Genomic DNA, 26,026 nt, shown 5'->3' with positions numbered 1-26,026 from the left:
GGCATGAATATGAAAGGGCAAGGAAAACCCTAGCAGCCAAGAGGGGCTGAAAAACAGTCCATGATGAACCATTGAATGGCAATTATCAGCCACATTAAACCAATTTTCGTTTTCGGACATTAACCTACCTTTAAGACACCATTAAAAGACTAATTGAGAGAGAGAAGAAGGGTTTTGAGTCTGGACATTTGAAGGTATTGTAAGGTGCACGAAATCAAAGAAAAATAATGACTAGTGAGTGTGATTGAGGAGCTGGACCATGGAAGAACTAAGAGAAACCATTGGTGATTAAGAAAGGGACTCTAGCATTATATTTTAAGCAAGGAAACCAGGTTAAGGGAGCTGTTACTTGTTAATTTTACGTTTAAGAATAAACTGCATGATATATAGACATAATTATACATGAATACCTGTTTTCTAGTTTGATTTTTAGATTTCTGGAAATTTCCCAGAAACCACCTGGCGGGCAATGAACTACCGCCAGGCGACACATGTATTTTTGTTTGGTTTCTGGGTTCCTACGAGGAACCGCCTGGCGGTGAGCCTTATGCCGCCAGGCGACGCATACTATTCAACCCAGGTTCTGGGTTTCCTTATGAATGCCAGGCGGTGGTGATTGACCCGCTAGGCGACGTGAGCCAAGATTGTTCGATTCTCATGTTCTGGGCTTTCTCGACAAGTTTTGATCGGTGGAGAGGGTACTTAGATCATTAATTGATTAAATAGAAGTGAACAAGGGTGAAATCTTGGTGTAATAAAGGGGAAATTGGGTGATTATGGTATAATCTCGAACTAGGATCCTAATGGTGGGAAATTCGTGAGCTTTGGAATTAATTGCAGCGTGAAATGGACTTAGAGGAACTCGTCTGATGTTAATTTAAAACGTGAGTGGAACTCTTTGCTCAGGAGTGGACGAATTTGGGACACGAGAAGGATTGTGATTTTAGGGTTTTGGTGATTTTTCCAGAAACTGGTGTGCTACCGAGCAGGACGTAATCTGCCGCCAGGCGACAGTGCAGGTAAGAATGATGGTTTGGTGACTGGTCATGAGGAGAAAAGGGAGAAATCAACGACGCGTTCTGGAGAGAATAGTACAAACATCTTATGGAAATGATGGGCCAAAAGAATCTTGATGGTTGAGTAGGAATTACATGAAAGTTAATGGTAATAAACTGTGATCTTAATGGTAACAGAGGGAAACTATTAAATTAATAGTGATACATAATAGCAACTACACCGGCAATAAGAATTAAGTGGTTGTAACACAAGGCTTAAGAATTTGATGTATCGTTTGGCGACAGAGATGAACATGGTTTGAGGCAAAGTGTTAGGAGGTGATATGCTATGGTAATGGACTCAGAGAAATTGGTAAGGTTGAATCAGTGTTGTGTTAAGTGGAGAGGGGAAAGGCAGTTTTTATTCCTTAATAGGAATGGAAGTATAAGTGTGAACCATTGTGATTTTACGTGATAACATTGAGTGGATTGATGTGTATGAGAGGAGTTATAATAATTGGAAGTGGTATTGACACTAATGAATTAGGATAATGCCATTTTAGTTGAATGGCAGAGAAAAGTGGGGTGTGAGCAACTGCACTAGAACCTGAACCAAACAAGTACTGCGTAGGTACTGATACGGCGCCTGGCGGTAGTGATAGATCGCCAGGCGATAACGGTGATTTAGAGGCAGCCTGTACGCGTGGCTCCTGGCAATAGAGAGCATCCCACCAAGCGATAGCTGCAGATCAATGGGCATTGAGGCGCTTGGCGCATGGCGGTACGTGTCTCCCGCCAGGCGGTCCGAAAGCCTGATGCGCTTGGAGCCTAGTGTGCTGCGTCAAGCGATACCGTGAAGCAAAGGTGTTTGCTTGCTTTGATGTGTGTGGTCTACAAGGCTTCTAGGATATCTTATAGGTCGGCTTGTTGTTGTTCTTTGAGTTGTGGCTCAGAACATATCCCTTGAGTTGTGGCTCGGGATATGGGTTAAGCATGTGGTATTCCTTGAGTTGTGGCTTGGAATAACATCTCTTGAGTTATGGCTCGGAATCACAGATGAACATGAGAAACTCTTCAATTGTGGCTCATGTTGGCGAGTGTTGTTGATGTGAGTGTGCACATTGTGGCATGTACGAATTGGGTCTACTAGATTGCTCTCCTAAGTAATAAGCTGATGAGTTTGGTAGTCTTAGGACATTACGAATGTTATTCGTATTGGGAACTCCACCTGACATTACGGTGTGTGATCTGTAGCATGGTTTCCTGCACATGCTCTATCAGTTGTGGCTAATAGGTGTTGTAGCAACACATCTTGAGACATTCACTAGAAGACGTAGAACACGAGTAACATGATGGTGGCCATGTGGTGTGGAATCAAAGGATAGAAATTCCTTTGGTGTGTTATTGTAAGCTCATCCTATCTGCTTGTGTTATTGTAAGTTCAAATTTTTGCCCTCATTTAATATTTAAATTTGGGGATTTAATTGAATTTTCTGTGCTTAAAGATTGATTTAATTAGGATTTGTGATTATTGGATTTATTGAGTAAGTTTGGTAAAAGTGGCGTAAAAATTGATTTTAGTTGCATAAAATATTATTGGATATTCTAACATTTGTTAATGCAGCTGGAATTTATTTTTGGTCAATTAATAGTGTGATTTTAAAATATTCAAAGTTACAAAATAAGTCCAAAATCAAGAAATTCTGAAAAAGAATAAATCAAGAGCTAAATGCACCCCCAGTTTTTATTTGCACACTCCTCCCTCAAGTTGACCACAAAAACCTGTTCTGCACCCCCAGTTTTCACTAAGTTGCACCCCTCCTACCACTTAAACTCCACTCAACCAGATCATGCCATGTGGCAATCCCCACCTTTTAAAATTAGCCAACCATAAGCCGCCACGTGTCATAATCCTCCACTCACCAAATTGACCACTCAGATCTTGCCACGTCATCATCTCCTCCATCTCACACATGAAACCCTAACCCTAATTTCCCTTCCACCCTCCACGGTAGCCGCCGCCGCCAATCTCGTTGGCCACCGCAGTTACACCATCTCCATCTTGTTTTGCGGCTCCACCAACGCGCATCCAACCTACACCACCGCCGGCAACCACCAACCTCTGCAGCGCAAGGTCCGCACACCACGGCGCAGCTACGACAACCACCGCCTCTCCATCTTCAACCTCCATCTCCATCGCAGCTCCGCGCACCACCACCACGAACCTGCATCTGCCGCCTCCGTCTTCTCCGCAGCGCCACCATCATCGCGACGTCATCTTATTCCATTGTCAACCATCAGCGAGCACACAGCAACCTCCGCGAACCAGAACGCCACCGCGAGCACACAATAACCACCTTCTCCATCGCGCACCTCTCGAACCATTGCAGTTGCGGAACTGGCATCACTTCATTGCTGCAACACCGTGAAACGAGAAGAAGACGGAACAGCACTAGGATCTGCACTACACCTCGCCGGAGAAAAAGCCGGAGCAGCCGCCATTGCCGTCAGCCGCGCCGTCACGTAGAGCCAAGGGAGGAAGGAGCAGCAAACCCTAATTCTGGAGAGAGAGTACTCTGCGCCACGTGTCAGCATCTGATAGGACAGTCAAACTGGTCAACTGGTCAACTCTGGTCAACTGGTCAAAGTCAGCAGTCAAATCTGGTCAAAACTGCAAATATGGTTAAATGAGAGGGGCAGAATTGGAAATTGGACAGGAATTAAGTTGCTAATTAATTAAATAAAAATAAAAGATTTTAGCAACTGACAGATAAAGCCCAAAGTCCAATGGAAGCCTATATAAAGAGACTTAAGGGAGCAGAAAAGGAAGAACTGACAATTTTACAACTTACAGCTTAGACACTTAGAACTCTCTGGTTTTGGCAGATACCGTCTCCACCACATCTCTCATTCTTTCTTTTATTTTCTTTCCTTCATTTCATCATGTATTCCATCAAAGCCATGGAGGGCTAAGCTTTTAGGGTTGATTTCACTGTAATTTCTTAATTGGATTCTGAGGTTAGATGAATTTATATGTTTTGTTATATTGATTATTGTTGTGGTTTTTGTTTATCTATGTCCTTTGCTTCTTAATCGAATAGAAAATAATGATTTTAAATCTACATGCATGCTAATCATATGAGTTAAAAGGTTTTTAAATTAAATTGAGACTTTACTTTGATTTTGTTTAGAAACTTTCATTTGATTAAATAAGTTTTTGCCAATAATTGAGACTTTAATTTAATTAGAGGTAATTACTTTAACTAAAATTAGTCAAGACTTTACTTTGATTAATTAAGTTTTCCATTTGGTAAAGAAACAAAGGAATAGACATGATTAGGCATAGTAAAATTAATTGAGACTGTACTTTGATTGAATTTACTATGGACAATCTAACAATTCTCACTTTTAATTGAGACTGTACTTTGATTAAAAGTGAGGATGCCAACAAATGAATTGAGTCTTTACATTGATTGATTTGTAAAACAACAACAATAATTAATTTAACAATAATCTCTAGATAACCAATGAAGAATCTTATTTAGAAAAAGCAGTGGAATTGACCTATTTACTATTACTGTGTTTACAATCTTCCATGTCATTTTCTTTGCATATCAAAAACCCCTATTTTTATAATTGCTAGTTTTAATTGCATTTTTAAGAATCAAATATTTGAGATCAATTCCGTATTCGTTGTGAGACGACTCAGGGTTATCTTAACCCTAACTATTTTGTTCACTACTAACTGGCAATACTGAAGTTGCTAAAGTAGTGGTAATTTGATCGCCTAACGACAGCGATATCAGTGTTATTGTAAGCTCACCCTATCTGCTTGTGTTTGGCGATAATCGTGTACGCGGTATACGGGAGCAGATGATGTTGTAGGTGGATCTAGTGAGGTGTAGAGCCGGAGCGAGACCAGTATAGGAGATTTTATTTAGAGTTTTATTATGTTTTTGAATCAGTTGTAAACTTTTACATTTTTGAGACTTTTAAATACATCTTGTTTATTATTTCAAAGATCACACAATTGTCTAAGTGTTAAGTAAATACAATCACTTGAGTCACTAAGCACAAAACAAGCAAACAAGACTCAAAGAAATTTAACACTAAAAACGGCCCCTAAATGGCAAAAGATTAGAGACTTTGGTTTCACATGAATATAGCTATGTGGCCTAAAGTAAGGTGAGAAAGCACTTAGAACTTTCAACACACTTACTACTAAAATGCTCACTATATAGTATCAAAAGGTTTTACTTAAAAGATGGGATTGAACACCTTATGGTTCTCCAAGACACCTAAGTAGGCCAAGCTTACAAGTTTAGAATGTAATAAAGGATGTTCACTAAGAATGGCAAAGAAGGAGCAATCCCGAGAACACAAAAAATTTAGTGAACTTTGGGAGGAAAATTAGGTAACTTAGGATGCTCTAAAAATGCCAAAATAAGTGACCAAATTGAAGAGAAAGAAGTAAACTATGAAGATGCAACAATTACAAGCCACAATGGCCAAACAAAAGTCTTCAAAATGATGGTTCAATGAGCTCCTTTGACCACTAGTAAAGAAAGCCTTAGTTGATGGCCTTTGTGCACACACCAATGGGGACAACTTTGGTGCACTTTGTGCACTGTAATTGAAGTACCAAATGGCCAAGAAGAGCAATAAAAACTGCACTAAAAGCGGTAACAAGAAACAAGAAAAACTATGCCAAAACACAAATCTTAGCACTCAAACACTCTTTAAGAAAATTGGCTCAAATCTTGCATATATGTGTAGGGTGAGAAGGAATTTGCAAATGAAAGCACAATGTTAAAGGATTACTTCACATCCACCACCTAAGATGCTACCACTAGCTAAGAAATTAAGCTAGAATTCAAAGCACACTCAAACCAAAACCAAAATGCGTGAGACTTAACACTTGTATGGCAATACACAAAGATGAAAGCAAGAAAAGCAAATTAGAAATGCTAAACCAAAGAGAATCGTAATGAAACAAGACGAAAATGAATATGGAATAATAGACAAGCAAGAAATTAAGGCTTGAAATGAAAGGAAGCACAACAAAAGGAACCTAGAAAGGTAGTAGAATAGAGTAGAAAATAGAAAAACAGAAACTGCAGTGCTCATAAGATGCTTATGATATTCATTGCATTTGTGCCAATTTGAGGGAACTAATCCACTCCAAATGAAAGCAATTGATGTCAATATGGAATACACACATCAACAAGCAAATGTATAGAGCAAGAGCACTGAAATTTTGAAGCAAAACACACCAAAAACGCACTAAACAGTGATTTTCCCGAGAACACAGCACCAGAAAATGCTAACAGATGCCTTAACTTTGAAGATTTATCATATTTTTTGTACTAGACATATTTGAATAATTCTTTTTGCTAAGTTTGCTTCCAAATGTTAAGAAAAATATGCAAAAATGAGAAAGTAATTCGGTGCTATGAAACGTTCTAGTTAAATCAGACAAGAAAAGTGTGCGTCAGGACACAAGTGGAAACAACAGATTTGCACTGAAAAACGCAGAAAGTTGCGTCTACTTCAAAAATTTGTATAGAATTCAATTCTCAACATAATTGAATTGTTCTTGTTGGATAATTTGCGTCTATGACTTAGCTTTTCGAAGCAACAATCAGATTACGATTTGGTTCACTCAGTCACTTGTGACACTTCTCAAACAGAAGGTGTGTAGTGGAAAAAATTGAAAACTGAAGCAAAAGCATATTGAAAGTGGAAGATGTTCAATGGACAAATCAATTTGATTTGGAGCTTGATTATGATCTAAAATCAAGCATAGATCAAGATGAACATCTAGGACACTCTAAAGCAAAATCCAATCGGTGAAATGGAAGAAAAATAGTGAGACCTTTGCCTTACACATCCACAAGCATCACTTGAAGTTCATAGCTCAAATGTGTGATGTAGGACTTAGTTCTCATGAAGCAAGTGCAGAATTTAACAAATGAGAACAAAAATGAAGATGAAACAAAATGCTTAAACATGACTTAAGACAAAACACAAGATCATGAACCGAAAATTAAAAGATGCATCGATTAAAATGATAAAAAACAACAAGAAATTAAAGAACAAGTGCTGGAACAAAAAAAATGGAACCTAAAAACACATATTCACCATTGAAGCAAGGAGTACTACAATTTGAATCAACAAGATTCATGTAGCCTCAATGACAATCGGTAGAAAAGGACGGAAACATGAAGAAACAAAAAAAAAAAGATGAACAATACGAAAATGAAAAGAAAAACACAAGATATGGAAGGAAACCTTACTCAAACCAACACAAATGATGAATAATGGCTTGAGTGGCTTTAAATACCAAAATGGTGGAGCTCTTGGTGCGGAATGGATGAAAGCTCCATGAAGTAGACGTGATTCATGGAACGGAGTGGAAGCAAGTGTTTAAGGCTCTTGCTAAGCATTGGTTTGAACTAAGGTGTTTGAAGGTTTAGCTTAAGAGAAAGCTAGGGGAAGGTGGCTAGAGGAGATGATTCAATCCTTTAGCAAAGAAGACTCTCAAATGTAGTAGTGTGGAGTACTCTCAACACTATGCTTCTATTGCAAAATTCAAGAGTAAAAATGTATAAATGGTCTGTGTTTGGCTTTTATGTGAGCCTAAAAGTTAGACTAATTCTTGGCCTTTAGATCAATCTTGGAGAAGAAGCTTTAATCATCACCCTTGGATGGTGGCTTGGAGGAGGAGGCATCTTCCTAGCTTTTGGATGAAGACTTGGAAAAGAAGACACTCTCTTAGCCCTTGGATGAAGGAGGCACATGGGTAGAGTGTGGACTTGGCTCCATGGGATGCATGATCCATGAGGAAGTCATGGCTTAAGGGAGACTCTTAGTGGGTCGAGCCCATTTGTACATGTAACACTTTTTTTTATGTCTTACACCATTATTAAACCAACTAGTATGAGACCCGTGCGTACGCACAGGCCTTTTTTGTGTTTGTTATTGTTGATGTGTGTATTTTCGTCTTTATGTTATTGTTGTTGTAGTTATTTGCTTTAATTATTAAATATTATACTATTTAAAAAGTAAATTAAATTATTGTTATTATTGTATAATTAATCTGATATTGAATATAAGATAAAAATTGAAAAAAGTACGAACGTGTGATTTAGAAATGTGGCACGTGATTCTTATTCAATCATATTTGATACAATATCTGATTAATCATTTAGTATCATGCAATCAATTTTTTAATTATCTGAAGTTGTTACATAATTATATAGTTTTTATTTATTTTTCAATCAGTTGTAGATGAATCTAAAATATAAGAAAACACTTTTTTGAATAAGCCACTTAAAAACACGTTTTGTGTTTCCAAAAATAAAAGCTGAAAGGAAAAATATTTGAAATAATTTAATGATTACTTTGTTGAAAAAATATGTGGGTGTCAATTTTGGCGGCAACGTATATACTAAAAACGTTCAGGGAGTCTTTTCGATATCTCTACAAATATCTTAAAATTTTAGATTATACCAACACATACTCTATCAATTGCTCCTTGAATCGAACTAACTCAACACATTCTTCGCCCATTAAAAGCTTGGAACCATTCCAGGAATTCAATATTGACACTGGCCACCGTCCTAAATTAACAACAAAATCAGCAGAAAAAAACCACAAAACATTGAAATAAAATGGACAAACCTGAACACGTATTAATCTTAGCTCGCGTCAACATAACGACAAGAAGATAGGAATCTGGTTCACCCCTCCAATTACTCATAAATTTGAAGTAATATGAATCCCACAACGTACACCCAATGACTATAGAACTATAAAAGACACGACAATAGTTTAAAAATATCAAGTCTTAAATGATAATACAACAATATTAAAAAACATAGTAAATAATTACTAACCTCAAATCCCTTATATGAAAGATAACATTCTTCGACTGGGGATTACACCTCACATTATCAACCACTCCAATAATATCTAAAAGAAATAATAACAATTCATTAAAATCATAATCTTTATACACTAAATTCCAAAAACCAACATCATATGTACATACCATACACCAGATCAGCAAAGTAATTTCCATCCACTATATCTTCAATACTTTTGAAGTTGTAAATGTTCAGTGGAATACTTGAAATTGGTTGTTGTTTTATAGTTGTTGCTCCAATGAGCAACAATTTGTAAGGATGTTCACATACCCAAAATTGTCCTTGATTCTTCAATATCTTAAAGTTATGCATTATATAGGTTTGACCCTCTACCACTTTTTCTTCCCACAAACCTAAATCTTCCTTGTTTACCATCGCAGGAATCATATCACCCTGAAAAAAAACAAAAAGCATAAAAAAAACAACACATAAAACAACAACACAATTTCATTACCTTTTGATCCAAAAGAATCAACTCCATATGACGATTGTTATCCCGGTTTTGAACAAACCACAAGTCTTTGACTCTAACAGCAAGCTTCAATGTTTCTTTCTTATCATCAATATCTTTGATCATATCAAGTTTTCTCGCCATCAGAAGAAACAAACACAATCTACACCAAGTTAAAAGACAAACAACGTAAATAACACCAACCACAGAAACTGAAAAAACTAACAGCAACTCTTAAACGGAAAGAACAAACAAATGCCATAACTCATCAAACTCAAAAACACGGAATACATACCTGGTAAAACATACAAAACTAAAACAACAAAAACAAACGAACGAAACTAAAAAATCACAAATTGAACCAAACATAAAAAGACAAACAAAACTGAAAACTAAAAAGACAACAAACATAAATAATCCCAACATCCAAAACTGAAAAAAAAAAAATAACAACAAATATTAAACGGAAAAAACAAACACAAACACATAACCAAATTCAGAAAACACAAAAACGAAACACTCAACCACAAAAAGCAAAGAAATGGAATACCTTAAGAAACTGGGGTAAGATACTAGGGGACGGAGAAGAAGAAATGTAGAAGAACAAAAGAACCCAACTGAAACCATTTTTAAAATACAGATTCAAGTTTTATTACAAAGAAAGTGAGCTCAGTAATTAATGCATGAACATCAATCAAATCATGCAGTACTCCCTCCATCCAACAATCAAACAGGCGGGAAAGTAAAAATTACTTCTTCGGCCACACAATTAAGCAAAATGGAAGCTTTATAAGAGGGTTAGATTCGTCAGAAATGGGAATGAAAATAGCCAGATCACGGACCATCCTTGAGAAGAAGGAAAGTTACCAAAAAACCTAAAAATGGGACAGCTATCAGGAATTTAAGATGGAGTATTTGGGTCTTTTCCAGAGGTCATTGTTTTCTTATATTTTAGAAGGCCAAACATTGGCCCAATTTAAAATCTATTCTATTGGGCTTTGATGCACTTCTTCAAGTCTTGTTGATTTCTTTGGCCCATGAAAATAATGTGACAAGCCCATTAGATTTGTGTCCATCTATTGGGAGGCCCATTTGAATCTTCTTCATCATACTTCTTGTTATTGGCCTTTTAATGGGCTTGGGCTTGAGCTTGAAGGTGCAATTGGGCTTGGTGGGGTCACATCAACCCATCTCGATTGTAAGCTTGGCCCTCCATCCTTACTTTATGCTTTGGTTGGTCCATCTTTGTAAGTAGTGAAATGGGTAATTAGCAACAAAGGGGGGATTGAATTAGTTTTTTGAAATCTTTGATTACTTTTATATTTATTAAAACACCTTTTGATTGAACCATACCAACCATAAAATAAGAATGTAATTACTGTTGAACTGTACACTTTCAATCGGTTAAAAACAAAAATAACAAATTGATTTCATTAAACATATAACGGAGGAGTATATTTCAACAAATCAAAATATCAAAACAGTCAATTGAAATATTGGGAATTTTACAGAAATGCGAATTTGAAAATTAACTCAAACAGTTTATGAAACTTATCAAGATTGATTCCAATAAGTAGTATAGATAGAAACACAATCTTGAATTACATCAAATCACTCAAGAACGGTTCAAAGATTATAGAAATCAAATTTCTTAAAACTTTATATTTCAACAGCGGAATCAACTCACTTCACCAATTCACATTCTATTTGCCCATTGTTGTTTCTTCTTTTAACGCTTTCTTCCTTTCCAACTCACTACACAAATGTACTCTAATGCTTTCCCTTTTTCCTTTCTTTTCTCTTATTTATAAATGAGATAAAATGATAATACGTTACACTAAATTTATCTATTAAAATAATGATAAGATATTAATCATATTATATTTAAAAAATATATTTTTCACGAATTCTTTGAAAATTGATAATAGAAGTTATAAAAAATATTATTTAGATTGATTAAAGAATAATTATATTAATAATATTATGTGAATCACATGTTTTATTCTATTTAATGTTTTTCTTTAGAAAGAACGAAATGAGTTAAAAAAAATACATAAGAGAATTTTAAATTTAAATGCAAAATACAAAATTATAAAATATTAAAAAGTACCATTTAATCTATCTTATTTATATATTTAAATTATAAACAAGTTATATAACCTATTTTATCTACTTAAAAACTAAGAAAACAAACTACTAGGGATATTACCGTAACACCCCTATCTAATTATCTGACACGTGTCCAATAAATAGGCTTTTTCGTCATTTTGGTACCCTGTTGGAATGGTTTAAGTAGTTGAAAACGTTATTACTGTTTTGTCCCTGTTTTCTGCTCCGTAGTGAATTTGTGTTTGGGTATTTGGTAATTTCGCCCACTTTTAAATGCATCTGAATTCGTCAGTCGTGATTATGGACATGTCTGCATTTATGAGCTTTGATGACATAATTCAAATTCAAATATCAGATTCCAAAATTCCCATTTACACTCCCTCTGATCTTTCCCCCTAAAACGAAAACCCTAAATACATTCAGACCACCCAAACACCACTTGCGATCTGCACCATTTGCAGCACTCATTCTCGATTTATGAATTCTTCTCCTTCCTTTACCAGGTTTATGGTTACTTTCGGACCTTCCAAACCTTTCACCTTTATTTTTGGTTCGTGGCTCCCTTCCAACTCTTCCTCTGCAATCCCTTCCAAACCTTTCAGATCTCCTTTTTCTTATTATCTTCTTTGTCCTCAAGTCGAAAGGCTTGCTCATATTTTTTTTTCAGTTAAAAGGTATGATATATAGGTTTGATTTTCAACTTTTACTTTTTCCTTTTTTTTGATTGACATATTGGTCTAATAACATTGTTATTCATTAGTTGTTTAATCTTTTGTTTCTTAAACTTAATATATGCTTTAATAGGTTCTTCGATGTTTAGGGTTTTTTCATTTGACGAACACAAAGCAACAAAATAGTTCTTGGATGAAAAGGTAACATTTTTGTTTATATTTTGTTTATTAAATTTATTTAATATATCAATTTGTTGTTTTTCAATTTTTTTGATATTACTTGCATTTTCTGAGGATTGATTACTTGCAAAGGCTGAATAGTGGGAAGTTGGATTTGGGTGTTAGGAGGGACATACTTGATTGAATTTGGAAGGTAATAGCTTTATTGATCTTTGATTTTTTATGTTTCAAAGTACCCATTTTCATTCCATGCGAACTAGAAATAAATGATTTTTAATTATTTTTTTAATTGTTTGTTGATTTGTGTGATTCATATATTTCAGGAGCATACTATTTGTTATTGGATGTTAGGAGGGACATACTTGATTGGATTTGGAAGGTAATAGCTTTGTTGATCTCTGAATTTTATGTTTCAAGTTTCGATTTTCATTCCATGCAAACTAGAAATAAATGATTTTTAATTAATTTTTTTAATTGTTTGTTGATTTGTGTGGATTCATATATTTCAGGAGCATACTATTTGTTTTGTTATTGGATGATCAATTTTGTTTATTAGTTGTTTAATCTTTTGTTTCTTAAACTTAATATATGCTTTAATAGGTTCTTCGATGTTTAGGATTTTTTCATTTGACGAACACAAAACAAGAAAATAGTTCTTGGATGAAAAGGTAACATTTTTGTTTATATTTTGTTTATTAAATTTATTTTATATATCAATTTGTTGTTTTTCAATTATTTTGAGATTACTTGCATTTTCTGAGGATTGATTACTTGCAAAGGCTGAAAAGTGGGATGTTGGATTTGGGTGTTAGGAGGGACATACTTGATTGGATTTGGAAGGTAATAGCTTTGTTGATCTTTGATTTTTTATGTTTCAAAGTTCCCATTTTCATTCCATGCGAACTAGAAATAAATGATTTTTAATTATTTTTTTTAATTGTTTGTTGATTTTTGTGGATTCATATATTTCAGGAGCATACTATTTGTTATTGGATGTTAGGAGGGACATACTTGATTGGATTTGGAAGGTAATAGCTTTGTTGATCTCTGAATTTTATGTTTCAAGTTTCAATTTTCATTCCATGCAAACTAGAAATAAATGATTTTTAATTAATTGTTTTAATTGTTTGTTGATTTGTGTGGATTCATATATTACAGAAGCATACTATTTGTTTTGTTATTGGATGATCAATTTTGTTTATTAGTTGTTTAATCTTTTGTTTCTTAAACTTAATATATGCTTTAATAGGTTCTTCGATGTTTAGGGTTTTTTCATTTGACGAACACAAAACAAGAAAATAGTTCTTGGATGAAAAGGTAACATTTTTGTTTATATTTTGTTTATTAAATTTATTTTATATATCAATTTGTTGTTTTTCAATTTTTTTGAGATTACTTGCATTTTCTGTGGATTGATTACTTGCAAAGGCTGAAAAGTGGGAAGTTGGATTTGGGTGTTAGGAGGGACATACTTGATTGGATTTGGAAGGTAATAGCTTTGTTGATCTCTGATTTTTTATGTTTCAAAGTTCCCATTTTCATTCCATGCGAACTAGAAATAAATGATTTTTAATTATTTTTTTTAATTGTTTGTTGATTTGTGTGGATTCATATATTTCAGGAGCATACTATTTGTTATTGGATGTTAGGAGGGACATACTTGATTGGATTTGGAAGGTAATAGCTTTGTTGATCTCTGAATTTTATGTTTCAAGTTTCCATTTTCATTCCATGCAAACGAGAAATAAATGATTTTTAATTAATTTTTTTAATTATTTGTTGATTTGTGTGGATTCATATATTTCAGGAGCATACTATTTGTTTTGTTATTGGATGATCCATTTTGTTTATTAGTTGTTTAATCTTTTGTTTCTTAAACTTAATATATGCTTTAATAGGTTCTTCGATGTTTAGGGTTTTTTCATTTGACGAACACAAAGCAACAAAATAGTTCTTGGATGAAAAGGTAACATTTTTGTTTATATTTTTTTTATTAAATTTATTTTATATATCAATTTGTTGTTTTTCAATTTTTTTGAGAGTACTTGCATTTTCTGAGGATTGATTACTTGCAAAGGCTGAAAAGTGGGAAGTTGGATTTGGGTGTTAGGAGGGACATACTTGATTGGATTTGGAAGGTAATAGCTTTGTTGATCTCTGATTTTTTATGTTTCAAAGTTCCCATTTTCATTCCATGCGAACTAGAAATAAATGATTTTTAATTATTTTTTTTAATTGTTTGTTGATTTGTGTGGATTCATATACTTCAGGAGCATACTATTTGTTATTGGATGTTAGGAGGGACATACTTGATTGGATTTGGAAGGTAATAGCTTTGTTGATCTCTGAATTTTATGTTTCAAGTTTCCATTTTCATTCCATGCAAACTAGAAATAAATGATTTTTAATTAATTTTTTTAATTGTTTGTTGATTTGTGTGGATTCATATATTTCAGGAGCATACTATTTGTTTTGTTATTGGATGATCGATTTTGTGTTTCTGCTTTTTTGTTCTATTGGTTATGTTGGAGTCCATGGTGGGTTTCTTAAGTTCTCCCAATATTTTTAATATTTCATAAACAATAATGGATCCAAAGGAAGGAAATGTGGGAATGATTGCATAAGGTTTTCCATTTTTCAATGTAATAGTTTATGTTCTATGTTATAGTTGGTTCTGTTATGGAATTTTGATTGTTCTGTGTCATAATATTGTGTTTGCGGGTTTGGTTGTACTTTGGGTAGCATGTAAGTTGTTGAGATGCTTGTGTGTATGTTGAACACCGAGTAAATGTTAGTATATTTTTTTAATGCTTTAGTATAGTTGTATTGTTTATTAGTATGTTTTGGCTATTAACTTTTGTTTTTAACTCTTACAATTTTAATTCCATATTGCAGTCAACAAGCAGGTTATCTTACAACTTTAGTTCCATATTGCATTCAATAAGCAGGTAACATGTTCTTTTTCTTTTATTTTCTTGACATTAATATGATTTAGTTGTTCAATTGTATTAATAATTAATATAAATTGTGGATTTGATTAGATAATTATGATTTGATGGAATTTATTATTGAATGAATGTCATTACAATATATTATGGAGTTCTTTATGAAAATATGGTGGTATGGCATTATATAGTAACTTTTGGTAGTTGTTTTTGAAAAAAAAATGTTAAGTCATTGGAAAGTTATATTAGTTTTGAATATTGTAAGCTTGAGCTCCATATTCCAGTGGATAAGTAGGTTATAAGTTCTTTTATTGTGTTATTGTATTGTGTATTGTGTTTGAATTTGTTTATATGCATGGTCTTTCATGGTTTTAAGTTCATTATGTATTGTGTTTGAATTTGTTTTTATGCATCGTCTTTTATGGTTTTAAGTTTGTATTATATGTTAGTATTATGGTGCTTGATTTAGTCCCATATCGCTTAGAATAGTGAGATGTGGTTCTCTATTTTACTATATAAGAGACTCTATGTAAAGCTTTAAGATACACCAGAAATACAAATACTTCCTAGTGCAGTCGTGGACGTAGGCATACACATTGTACGCCGAACCACGTTAAATTCTTTGTGTCTATTTTTCTCTCCTTTATTCTTTCCTTTATTGCCTTGTTCCTAACAATTGGTATCAGAGCCATTTTTCTTAGTATGCTCTGTGGTTGCAACATTGTCTGATCTTCCACATCAGAAAAGATTTGGTTTCTATTTTTTTCTTCTTGGGGATCTCAGTTTAGAGAAGTAGTGGGAGCTTTGGTCAAAAGCCGCAGCAGGAGCTTTGGTCAAAGGCCGCAACAGGAGCTTTGGTCAAAGGCAGTAGGAGCTTTGGTCAAAAGCCACAGTAGGAGCTTTGGTCAAAAGCCGCAGCAGGAGCTTTGGTCAAAGGCAGCAGGAGCTTTGGTCAAAAGCAGCAGGAGCTTTCGTCAAAGCAGCAAGAGCAATGGCATTGGAAGAAGGGAAGGTGAGGATTGAGAAGTTTGATGGCAGTGACTTCGGGTTCTGGAAGATGCAGATAGAGGACTACATGTATCAGAAGAAGTTGTATCTACCCTTAACAGGGCAGAAGCCAACTAACATGGAGCAGGCAGAATGGGATTTGTTAGATCGGCAGGCAGACACTCGGTGTGATCCGGTTGACATTAGCCAAGAATGTTGCGTTCAACATCATGAACAAGAACACAACCGTAGATTTGATGAAGGCATTGTCAAATATGTATGAGAAGCCATCTGCAGCCAATAAAGTGTATTTGATTCGCAGGCTAGTCAACCTAAAAATGGGTGAAGGTAACTCGATTACTAATCATATTAGTGAATTCAATACAATTATTACGCAGTTGACATCAGTGCAGATAACACTTGATGATGAGGTGAAAGCATTAATTTTCTTATCATCTCTTCCGAAAAGTTGGAGTGCAACTGTTACTGCAGTTAGTAATTCTGCAAGTAATAGTAAGTTGAAGCTTGATAACATTCGTGACTTGATCTTAAGCGAAGATGTTTGCAGGAAAAGTTTAGGGGAATCTTCCAGTTCTAGTTCTGGTTCAGCATTGAGTACTGAAACTAGAGGAAGAAGTAGCCAGAAAGGTCGTAATCAAGGCCGAGGCAGATCAAAGTCTAGAGAGAAATCAAAACCAAAATTCTGGAATGATATCACTTGTTGGAATTGTCAGAAAAGGGGTCATTTTATAAACCAATGTAAGGCTCCAAGGAAGAACAACAACAACAAGAGGCAAGACAATGATCAATCAGCAAATGCAGCAACTGATGGAAAATCTCTTGATATTATAGGAAAAGGTGATATCAATATCAGAACCTCTAATGGAAGTGTGTGGACTTTGAAGAATGCCAGACATATTCCAGCCTTAAAGAGAAACTTAATATCTATAGGGCAGTTGGATGATGAGGGGCATTACACCACCTTTGGAGATGGACACTAGAAAGTAATGAAAGGTAATATTGTTGTTGCTCGTGGAAAGAAGCGAGGATCTCTTTACATGATTGCAGATGAGGATATGATATCAGTTGCAGAAGTTGGCAACAGTTCCTCTTTGTGGCATCAGAGGCTTGGGCATATGAGTGAGAAAGGAGTGAAGCTCATGGTCTCAAAAGGTAAAATACCTAACTTGAAGCATGTTGACGTTGGACCTTGCGAACATTGTATCTTTGGAAAGCAGAAAAAGGTTAGCTTCTCCAAAACAAGTAAGTCGTCTAAAGTTGAAAGACTAGCACTAGTGCATACAGATGTTTGGGGGCCAACTCTAGTGAAATCTCTTGGAGGTTCACAGTATTACGTAACCTTCATTGATGACTCTACAAAAAAGGTATGGGTTTATTTTCTTAAAAATAAATCTGATGTGTTTTCTGTGTTTAAAAGGTAGAAACAGGAGATTGAGACTCAAACAGGTTTAAAGATTAAATGTTTGAAATATGATAATGGTGGAGAATATGACAGTAATCAATTCAAGGAGTTTTGTTCAGAGAATGGGATCAGAATGATCAAGATGGTTCCAGGAACACCAGAACAAAACGGTGTGGCAGAAAGAATGAACAGAACCTTGAATGAGAGAGCAAGATGTATGAGAATCCAGTCAGGATTACCCAAGGTATTTTGGGCAGATGCAATAAGCACAACAGCCTATCTCATAAACACAGGACCATCAGTTCCTTTAGGCTATCAGTTACCTGAAGAAGTATGGTCTGAAAATGAGGTAAATCTTTCACATCTGAAAGTTTTTGGTTGTGCTTCATATATTTTGTTGAACTCTAATAGTAGAGATAAATTGGACCCTAAGGCAAAGCGATGCTATTTCATTGGCTATGGATCTGACATGTATGGCTACAGGTTTTGGGATGACCAAAACAAGAAAATTATCAGAAGTAGAAATGTTACTTTTAATGAAAACATGTTCTATAAGGACAGGACTGCAGAATTTGCAAATGCAAATAAAAAGCCAGAGCAAGTATCATTAGAAGAAATTTCAGAAAGTGATGTAGCCAACAGAAGGTAGAATACAGAAGTAGAGCTTGAGTCAGAGCCCGAGTCAGAGTTTGGGTCAGAACCTGAACAGATAGTAGAGTCAGTAACTCCTGAATTACCGACTAGAAGGTCTAGCAGAACAACTGTAGCACCATAAAGGTACTCCCCTTCATTGCATTACTTGTTGTTGACTGATGCTGGTGAGCCAGAGCATTTTGCTGAGGCTATGCAGGGAGGTGAATCTATTAAGTGGGAGCTAGCAATGGAATATGAGATAAAGTCTCTTCAGAAGAATAAGACATGGTCTTTAACCAAGCTTCCAGAAGGAAAGAAGGTTTTGCAAAACAGGTGGGTCTATCGGTTAAAAGAAGAACTAGATGGCAGCAAACGATATAAGGCCAGACTCGTAGTGAAAGGGTTCCAACAGAGACAAGGAATTGACTTCACAGAAATTTTCTCTCTTGTTGTCAAGATGACTACCATCAGAGTTATCTTGAGTATAGTAGCTGCAGAAAATCTTCATCTGGACCAGTTAGATGTGAAAGCTGCATTCCTACATGGAGATCTTGAGGAAGAAATCTTTATGGCACAACCAAAAGGTTTTGAAGTACAAGGCAAAGAGAATCTTGTATGCAAGCTTCATAAAAGTTTGTATGGGTTGAAACAAGCACCGCAACAATGGTATAAGAAGTTTAATGAGTTTATGAGAAACTTAAGATTTCACAGATGTGAAGAAGATCATTGTTGTTACGTGAAGAAATATGTTGATAGTTATATCATTCTTGCCTTATATGTTGATGACATGTTGATTGTTGGTGCTAATATGGCAGAAATTATCAGGTTGAAGAAACAATTGTCAGAAAATTTTGAAATGAAGGATCTTGGTTCAGCCAAGCAAATTCTTAGTATGAGAATTTCCAGGGATAGATCTAAAGGTATTCTAAATTTATCTCAGGAAAAATATATAGAAAAGTTGCTTAGCAGGTTCAATGTTGGAAATGCCAAAACCAGGAATACACCTTTGGGAACTAACTTAAATTTCTCAAAAAGGCAATCTTCTCAGACAGAGGAAGAAGAAAATCACATGTCTAAAGTGCCATATGCATCTGCAGTAGGGAGCTTGATGTATGCTATGGTTTGCACCAGACCTGATATAGCACATGCAGTGGGAGTTGTGAGCAGGTTTCTATCCAATCCCGAAAAGGAGCATTAGGAAGGCGTGAAGTGGATATTGAGATATTTGAAGGGCACTTCAAAGATGCATTTGTCCTTTAAAAGAAGTAATCTCACTTTACAGGGGTTTTCTGATGCAGATTTGGGAGGTGATTTGGATGGCAGAAAGAGCACAACATGTTATATTTTTACGTTGGGTGGCACAGCTATCAATTGAAAGTCCAAACTTCAAGGAAGAGTCTCCCTTTCAACCACTGAAGCTGAATATATAGTTATCTCAGAAACAACATAAGAGATGATATGGTTGAAGAATCTTCTAAAAGAATTAGGAAAAGGGCAAGATGAACCTTCATTGTTCAGTGACAGTCAAAGTGCCATTTGTCTTACTAAAAATCCAATTCTTCACTCCAAATGCAAACACATTGAATTGAAGTATCATTTTATCAGAAACTTGATAAATGATGGAGATTTGATTTTGTTGAAGATTCCAGGTGTAGAGAATCCAGCTGATATGTTGACCAAGACTGTCACAACAACTAAGTTGAGGGTTTGCATTGCCTCAACTGGCCTTCGAGAAAATTGATGATGAAGGTACTACACTAGGTGGTAATGTAAATCAAACCCCAAGTGGGAGAATTGTTAGTATTATGGTGCTTGATTTAGTCCCACATCGCTTAGAATAGTGAGATGTGGTTCTCTATTTTACTATATAAGAGACTCTATGTAAAGCTTTAAGATACACCAGAAATACAAATACTTCCTAGTGTAGTCGTGGACGTAGGCATACACATCGTACGCCGAACCACGTTAAATTCTCTGTGTCTATTTTTCTCTCCTTTATTCTTTCCTCTATTGCCTTGTTCCTAACATTATACTTATAAGAAAAAAAGTAATATGCATATACTTTGTTTTGTAGTACAATATTGTGATTGTTTGTTTTTATAATTTCAGACTATAAAGAACTTAGACAACATTTGAGTCCTCATTGATCATTTGAAAATTGAGATTTAATCTGTATAACAGAATGTGAAATTTGTAATGAAGTATAATGTTGTGAAGGTTGCAGTAGAGGAGATCAAGAAGTTTGAGGTTTTCACAAAGATTGTTGAAGATTTAAGAGGACAGAAAATCATAAAGCTTCCCCATACTTAAAGATATTATTCTTTCTCCTCAAAGAGTAATTGTTGTTTTAGGACAATTCATTTGTTCTATTTTTGTTTTTGGTGGAATTTTATGATTTTCCGTTATAATTTATTCATGAAAAAAGTTGTATTTATGTTTTAAATAAATATTGGTAAAGTGTATTACTTTGGTTTGTGTAGGAAGCTAAAACTTATTATGTTCATACAAAATTACACCACTGAAATGTATTTGTTATTATTATTTTGTGAGATGAATACATTTGTGTTTAGCACATTGTGTGATCCAGGTTTTATTTTTTTAAATCCCAATATTTGTGTTTTACTGCATAATTGGTAAAAGAAAAGAAATATATTAGGTTAACAATATCAAATGTTTAGTACTTAATTTCTTATTTTCACACACTAAAGATGATAATAATACGTATTTCTTATTCTTACGAGTTTATTTAGAAAAAAAAGATAACATATTGAATTAGGATGATTCAAAGTATATCTAAAATTTAAAAAATTTAATTGTTGAATCCAATGTTATAAAAATACAATTTGGAATGTATTAATTAAAAAAATGTATATTATTTACAACAACATTATATTGTGTATGGTTAATAACATACAATAAGAATTTCGAAAGAGTTAACATTTTTGCATTGTTTTAAAATATTATAAATGTGTTATTCTTTAGTTAAAATATCAATATATTTAGATTTTTTACAAGATATAAGCAAGTTAATACATTTTTTTTATGTATTTTTCTTCTATTCTAGAATAGAGGGTTTTCCAAGTGGATTATGTGATGTTGTCTGTATAATAATCTATTTTCATGAAGTGACCAATTAATTTCATCCATTGTTTTTAATGTTTTAATTATGAATGAATTTTTTTTATTCCATACAATTTGAAATCTGTTAAACTTATACATTTGTAATTAATAATTATATGATTAGTTTCTAAAGATTTATTCTCAATTAATTGATTTCTTTAATTGTTTCAATTTCTTTAATTACAAATGAAGTTTTAATTGGCAATTGCTATCATAATTATTAGTATTTTTGTTATTATTATTTGAATCAATAAATAAAATATTTAGTATTATTATTATTATTATCTTATTATTATTGTTTTGTATATATTCCTAATGAATACATTTCATTTTAGAAATGATTGTGCATATGCATTTTTAATATATATTACTTTTAGAAATGAAGAATGTTACTATTCATTATTAACATTATTATTATTTTGTACGGGATTCATAATACATGATATGTTTACATCTTATTTTTATAATCAATAATTATATGATTTTTTTCTAATTTTTTAATATTTAATCAATTAATTTTATTAATTACTTTTAGTTTTCTAATTATGAATGGATTGTTTTTAATTCCATATTTTTTTTGAAATCTTTTAAATATATAGAGTTGCAATTAATAATTATATCATTAATTTCTAACTTTTTTTATAAATTAGTTTATTTCATTATCATGTGTAGACATTTCATTTATATGGTGCAAATTTTAATTATACAAGAATATTGTTTTACTTCACTTAACTAATGTTAGATTACTACTATTAATATTAATATGATTTGATTTAATGAATAATTAGTATTATTAGTAGTAATGTTACTATTCATTATTATCATTATTATTATTTTTTACGGGATCCATAATACATGATATGTTTACATCTTATTTTTATAATCAATAATTATATGATTTTTTTTCTAATTTTTTTAATATTTGATCAATTAATTTTATTAATTGCTTTTAATTTTCTAATTATGAATGGATTGTTTTTAATTCCATATTTTTTGAAATCTTTTAAATATATACAGTTGCAATTCATAATTATATCATTAATTTCTAATTTTTTTTTATAAATTAGTTTATTTCATTATCATGTGTAGACATTTCATTTATACGGTGCAAATTTTAATTATAGAAAAATATTGTTTTACTTCACTTAACTAATGTTACATTACTACTATTAATATTAATATGGTTTGATTTAATGAATAATTAGTATTATTAGTAGTAATGTTACTATTCATTATTATCATTATTATGATTTTGTACGGGATCCATAATACATGATATGTTTACATCTTATTTTTATAATCAATAATTATAAGATTTTTTTCTAATTTTTTTAATATTTGATCAATTAATTTTATTAATTGCTTTTAGTTTTCTAATCATGAATGGATTGTTTTTAATTCCATATTTTTTGAAATCTTTTAAATATATATAGTTGCAATTAATAATTATATCATTAATTTTTTTTTTATAAATTAGTTTATTTCATTACCATGTGTAGACATTTCATTTATACGGTGCAAATTTTAATTATACAAGAATATTGTTTTACTTCACTTAACTAATATTACATTACTACTATTAATATTAATATGATTTGATTTAATGAATAATTAGTATTATTAGTAGTGATGTTACTATTCATTATTATTGTTTTATACGACATCCATAATACATGATATATTTACATTTTATTTTTATACGACATTCCATATTTTTTGAAATCTTTTAAATATATACAGTTGCAATTAATAATTATATCATTAATTTCTATTTTTTTTTATAAATTAGTTTATTCCATTAATTATTTTAAATTTATTTAATTATGAATGAAGTTTTTATTTATAGTTGATAATACTGATATTTTTTTATTCCATACCTTTTGAAATCTTTTAATTTATATACTGCAATTAATAATAATAATAATTATTATTATTATTATTATTATTTTTAAATATTAATTAAAGTTATTTTTATTTACGAGTGTTTCTATTAACAAATTTTAAGATCAACCTCGACTTGATTATGTGTTTACTTTGTGCGGGATTCATAATGTAAAATATATACATTTTACTTTAAGAATGAAAGTGAATACATATTTCATTTTAATACCACATATGTAATGAATAACTCAAAAGTTTAATTATATTTTTTAATTATACAATAATATTTTTTTCTTCACGTAACTAATAATATATTACTATTACTAGTACTAATGAATATTCATTATTGTTATTAGTATTGATATTATTCTACTATTACTATTACTATTATTATTAATATTAATATTACTTTGTATTATTATTATTATTATTATTATTATTATTATTATTATTATTATTATTATTATTATTATTATTATTATTATTATTATTATTATGTCTACACTATCATCATTATTATATTATTATTGTTATTATGTTTACATTTTAGTTTAGCAGTGGATATATATATTCCATGCGTTTCTATTCATAAATTTTAAGCTCAACTTCAATTATTTTATATTTATTATTATTATTATTAATAATAATAATGTTAATATGTTATTACTAATTGGAAGTTGAATTTATATTTATTTAAAATTAGAAATATTTATTACACTTTATTATTTTTATTTAAAATGTTAGTATAAAATAATAATAATATTTTTAATTATTTTGTTGCAAAAGATACATGTGAATAATTATTTAAATTTTTTCATATTATTATTATTATTTTGTACGAGATTCATAATCTATAATAAATTTACACTATATTATTATTATTATTATTATTATTAATATTTCTAAAAGTACTTGTATGAGATATTTAATTATTTTTATACGGTTATTATTATTGTTCTTCTTATCTATTACATCTTCATATTATATACAAACAAATTTATTTTTTTAGGATTAAAACAAGGTTATAAATTTTGGTATTCTTTCGTGCACAATCTTCTTGATATAGTCATGAAATTATTATTTTTTTCCAGTTTTTTCCCTCTTTAAACATCATTTTCCATCTATTATTTTCAATATTTGTAATTCTGTACTCAAAATATTAAAAGAAAAAAAACAATTCCTCACATTTGCAACTATAGTTAAACTTTTAATTAATATATCCGTCAAAGATTATAATAACCAATAATCATATGACATTTTAATATATAAATAGCATAATCAAAATAACCATAACTTAACCAATTTATTTATTAATAAGCAATTAAAAAACATAATATTTTGTTATTTAACTAAAAAGATATTTATGATTATTTCTAAACAATTTTAAAGCAATCCATTAAAAAATATAATATAAATTTATTTATATTAAAAAATATCTAAATTTGTATGTAACCAAATTTGAATTACTCCATTAAAAATATAACTACAAAAATTAAAATAATATTGATCTATACTAATTATAATAATATCTAAGTACAATATTTATTATTATTATTATTCGTATAAACAATAATAATGTACAATGATATATATATATATATATATATATATATATATATATATATATATATATATATATATATATATATATATATATATATATATATGATTAATTACAAAAGATAATTAATATTTTTTATTTTACAAATACAAAATTAAATAAAAAAAAAACACACCACCCGGTATAGCACTAGTTATTCTTTAAACTAAGTTCGAGTGATAACAACATATTCTCTTACAATTGTTATAGTTTAAATTTATGTATTAAGATTTAATTATTATTGTCTGGCCTAATAGATGATGCTAAGTAAGAGAGTCTAATAATTAAGGTCAAATTAGCCTCATCACCAAAAAGACTACAAAATATTATTAGATACATTTATTGAAGACAAATATTCATTATTAACAGTAATCATGACAAATCTCGGTAGTTTGATTATGTCTTGATATTTCTTGATCTTGATATTAAATATTTACAAGATATTTGGCATATCAAGTCAGACATCAAAATATTATTATTATTATTATTATTATTGCTTATTTGAGATAAGTCGTTATTTTAATGATATTGTTTGATATTATATTACATATTTTACCATATGAAACCAAAATCCAAAAGATCTTATAAATATATCTAATATTTTCAAAGAATACATACTCTCATATACTTAATCCCTCTCGTATAAGGTCTTAACTTTCTTATTAACTTGTTACCTATCCAAAGACTCGCCTCATATTCTTGATAAGAACAATTATTATTATAACTTAATTTTAAACATTGTAATTATATGTGTGTACGAAGAGAGATATTTATGTTATCATATATATTGACTACAGGATTTCCTGGCTTTAGTAACATTTGTGTAGTCACATTTACTAAAACTGTTACTATATACATCCTACAGTAATGTTTTCTTAAAAACGTTATTATAAGTAATATTAACCATAATATTGCAACCGTTTTGAAAATGTTACTATAAATAAATAAATTGACTGTTTATTATAATTTTACTAGTATTATCAGAAATTAATTAAATATAAAATAATAATAACCCATGCCTTGTTAAAATGTAATTAGAAATTATTTTCTAGTAATTTTTAATTTTTTTAGAAAGTAAATTTTAATCAATAAAAATAATCAAA

General features: G+C 31.4%; 1 protein-coding gene and 1 long non-coding RNA gene across 7 annotated transcripts; one reads left to right on the top strand and one right to left on the bottom strand.

The window, feature by feature from the left end:
* Positions 1-3,292: 3,292 nt before the first annotated feature.
* On the bottom strand, positions 3,293-9,518 carry LOC146886427 (uncharacterized). The gene is made up of 4 exons (XM_085673442.1): positions 9,378-9,518; positions 9,049-9,316; positions 8,894-8,969; positions 3,293-3,410 (listed from the first exon to the last, which is right to left on the bottom strand). Exons 1-4 carry the CDS (start codon positions 9,516-9,518, stop codon positions 3,293-3,295), a joined length of 603 nt encoding a protein of 200 aa, XP_085529568.1.
* Positions 9,519-13,576: 4,058 nt separating this feature from the next.
* Positions 13,577-20,697, top strand: LOC114183222 (uncharacterized). Of its 6 annotated transcripts, none has more exons than XR_014994740.1 (7): positions 13,577-13,651; positions 13,763-13,823; positions 13,956-14,011; positions 14,233-14,300; positions 14,394-14,472; positions 14,605-14,660; positions 20,540-20,697. It is a non-coding gene; the product is annotated as an uncharacterized LOC114183222 (long non-coding RNA). The 6 variants fall into 6 exon arrangements; XR_014994736.1 differs by lacking the exon at positions 13,577-13,651 and adding an exon at positions 15,230-15,282 and having other exon boundaries at positions 13,663-13,823; XR_014994739.1 differs by lacking the exon at positions 13,577-13,651 and having other exon boundaries at positions 13,663-13,823; positions 14,249-14,300; positions 14,412-14,472.
* The last annotated feature ends 5,329 nt before the right edge of the window (positions 20,698-26,026 follow it).

The sequence above is a fragment of the Vigna unguiculata genome, chromosome 5 (genome assembly GCF_037176805.1).
Source record: "Vigna unguiculata cultivar grain cowpea cultivar isolate G323 ecotype 2 chromosome 5, ASM3717680v1, whole genome shotgun sequence".
NCBI classification, from domain to species: Eukaryota; Viridiplantae; Streptophyta; class Magnoliopsida; order Fabales; family Fabaceae; genus Vigna; species Vigna unguiculata.
This window is presented reverse-complemented; position numbering and strand designations above follow the sequence as displayed.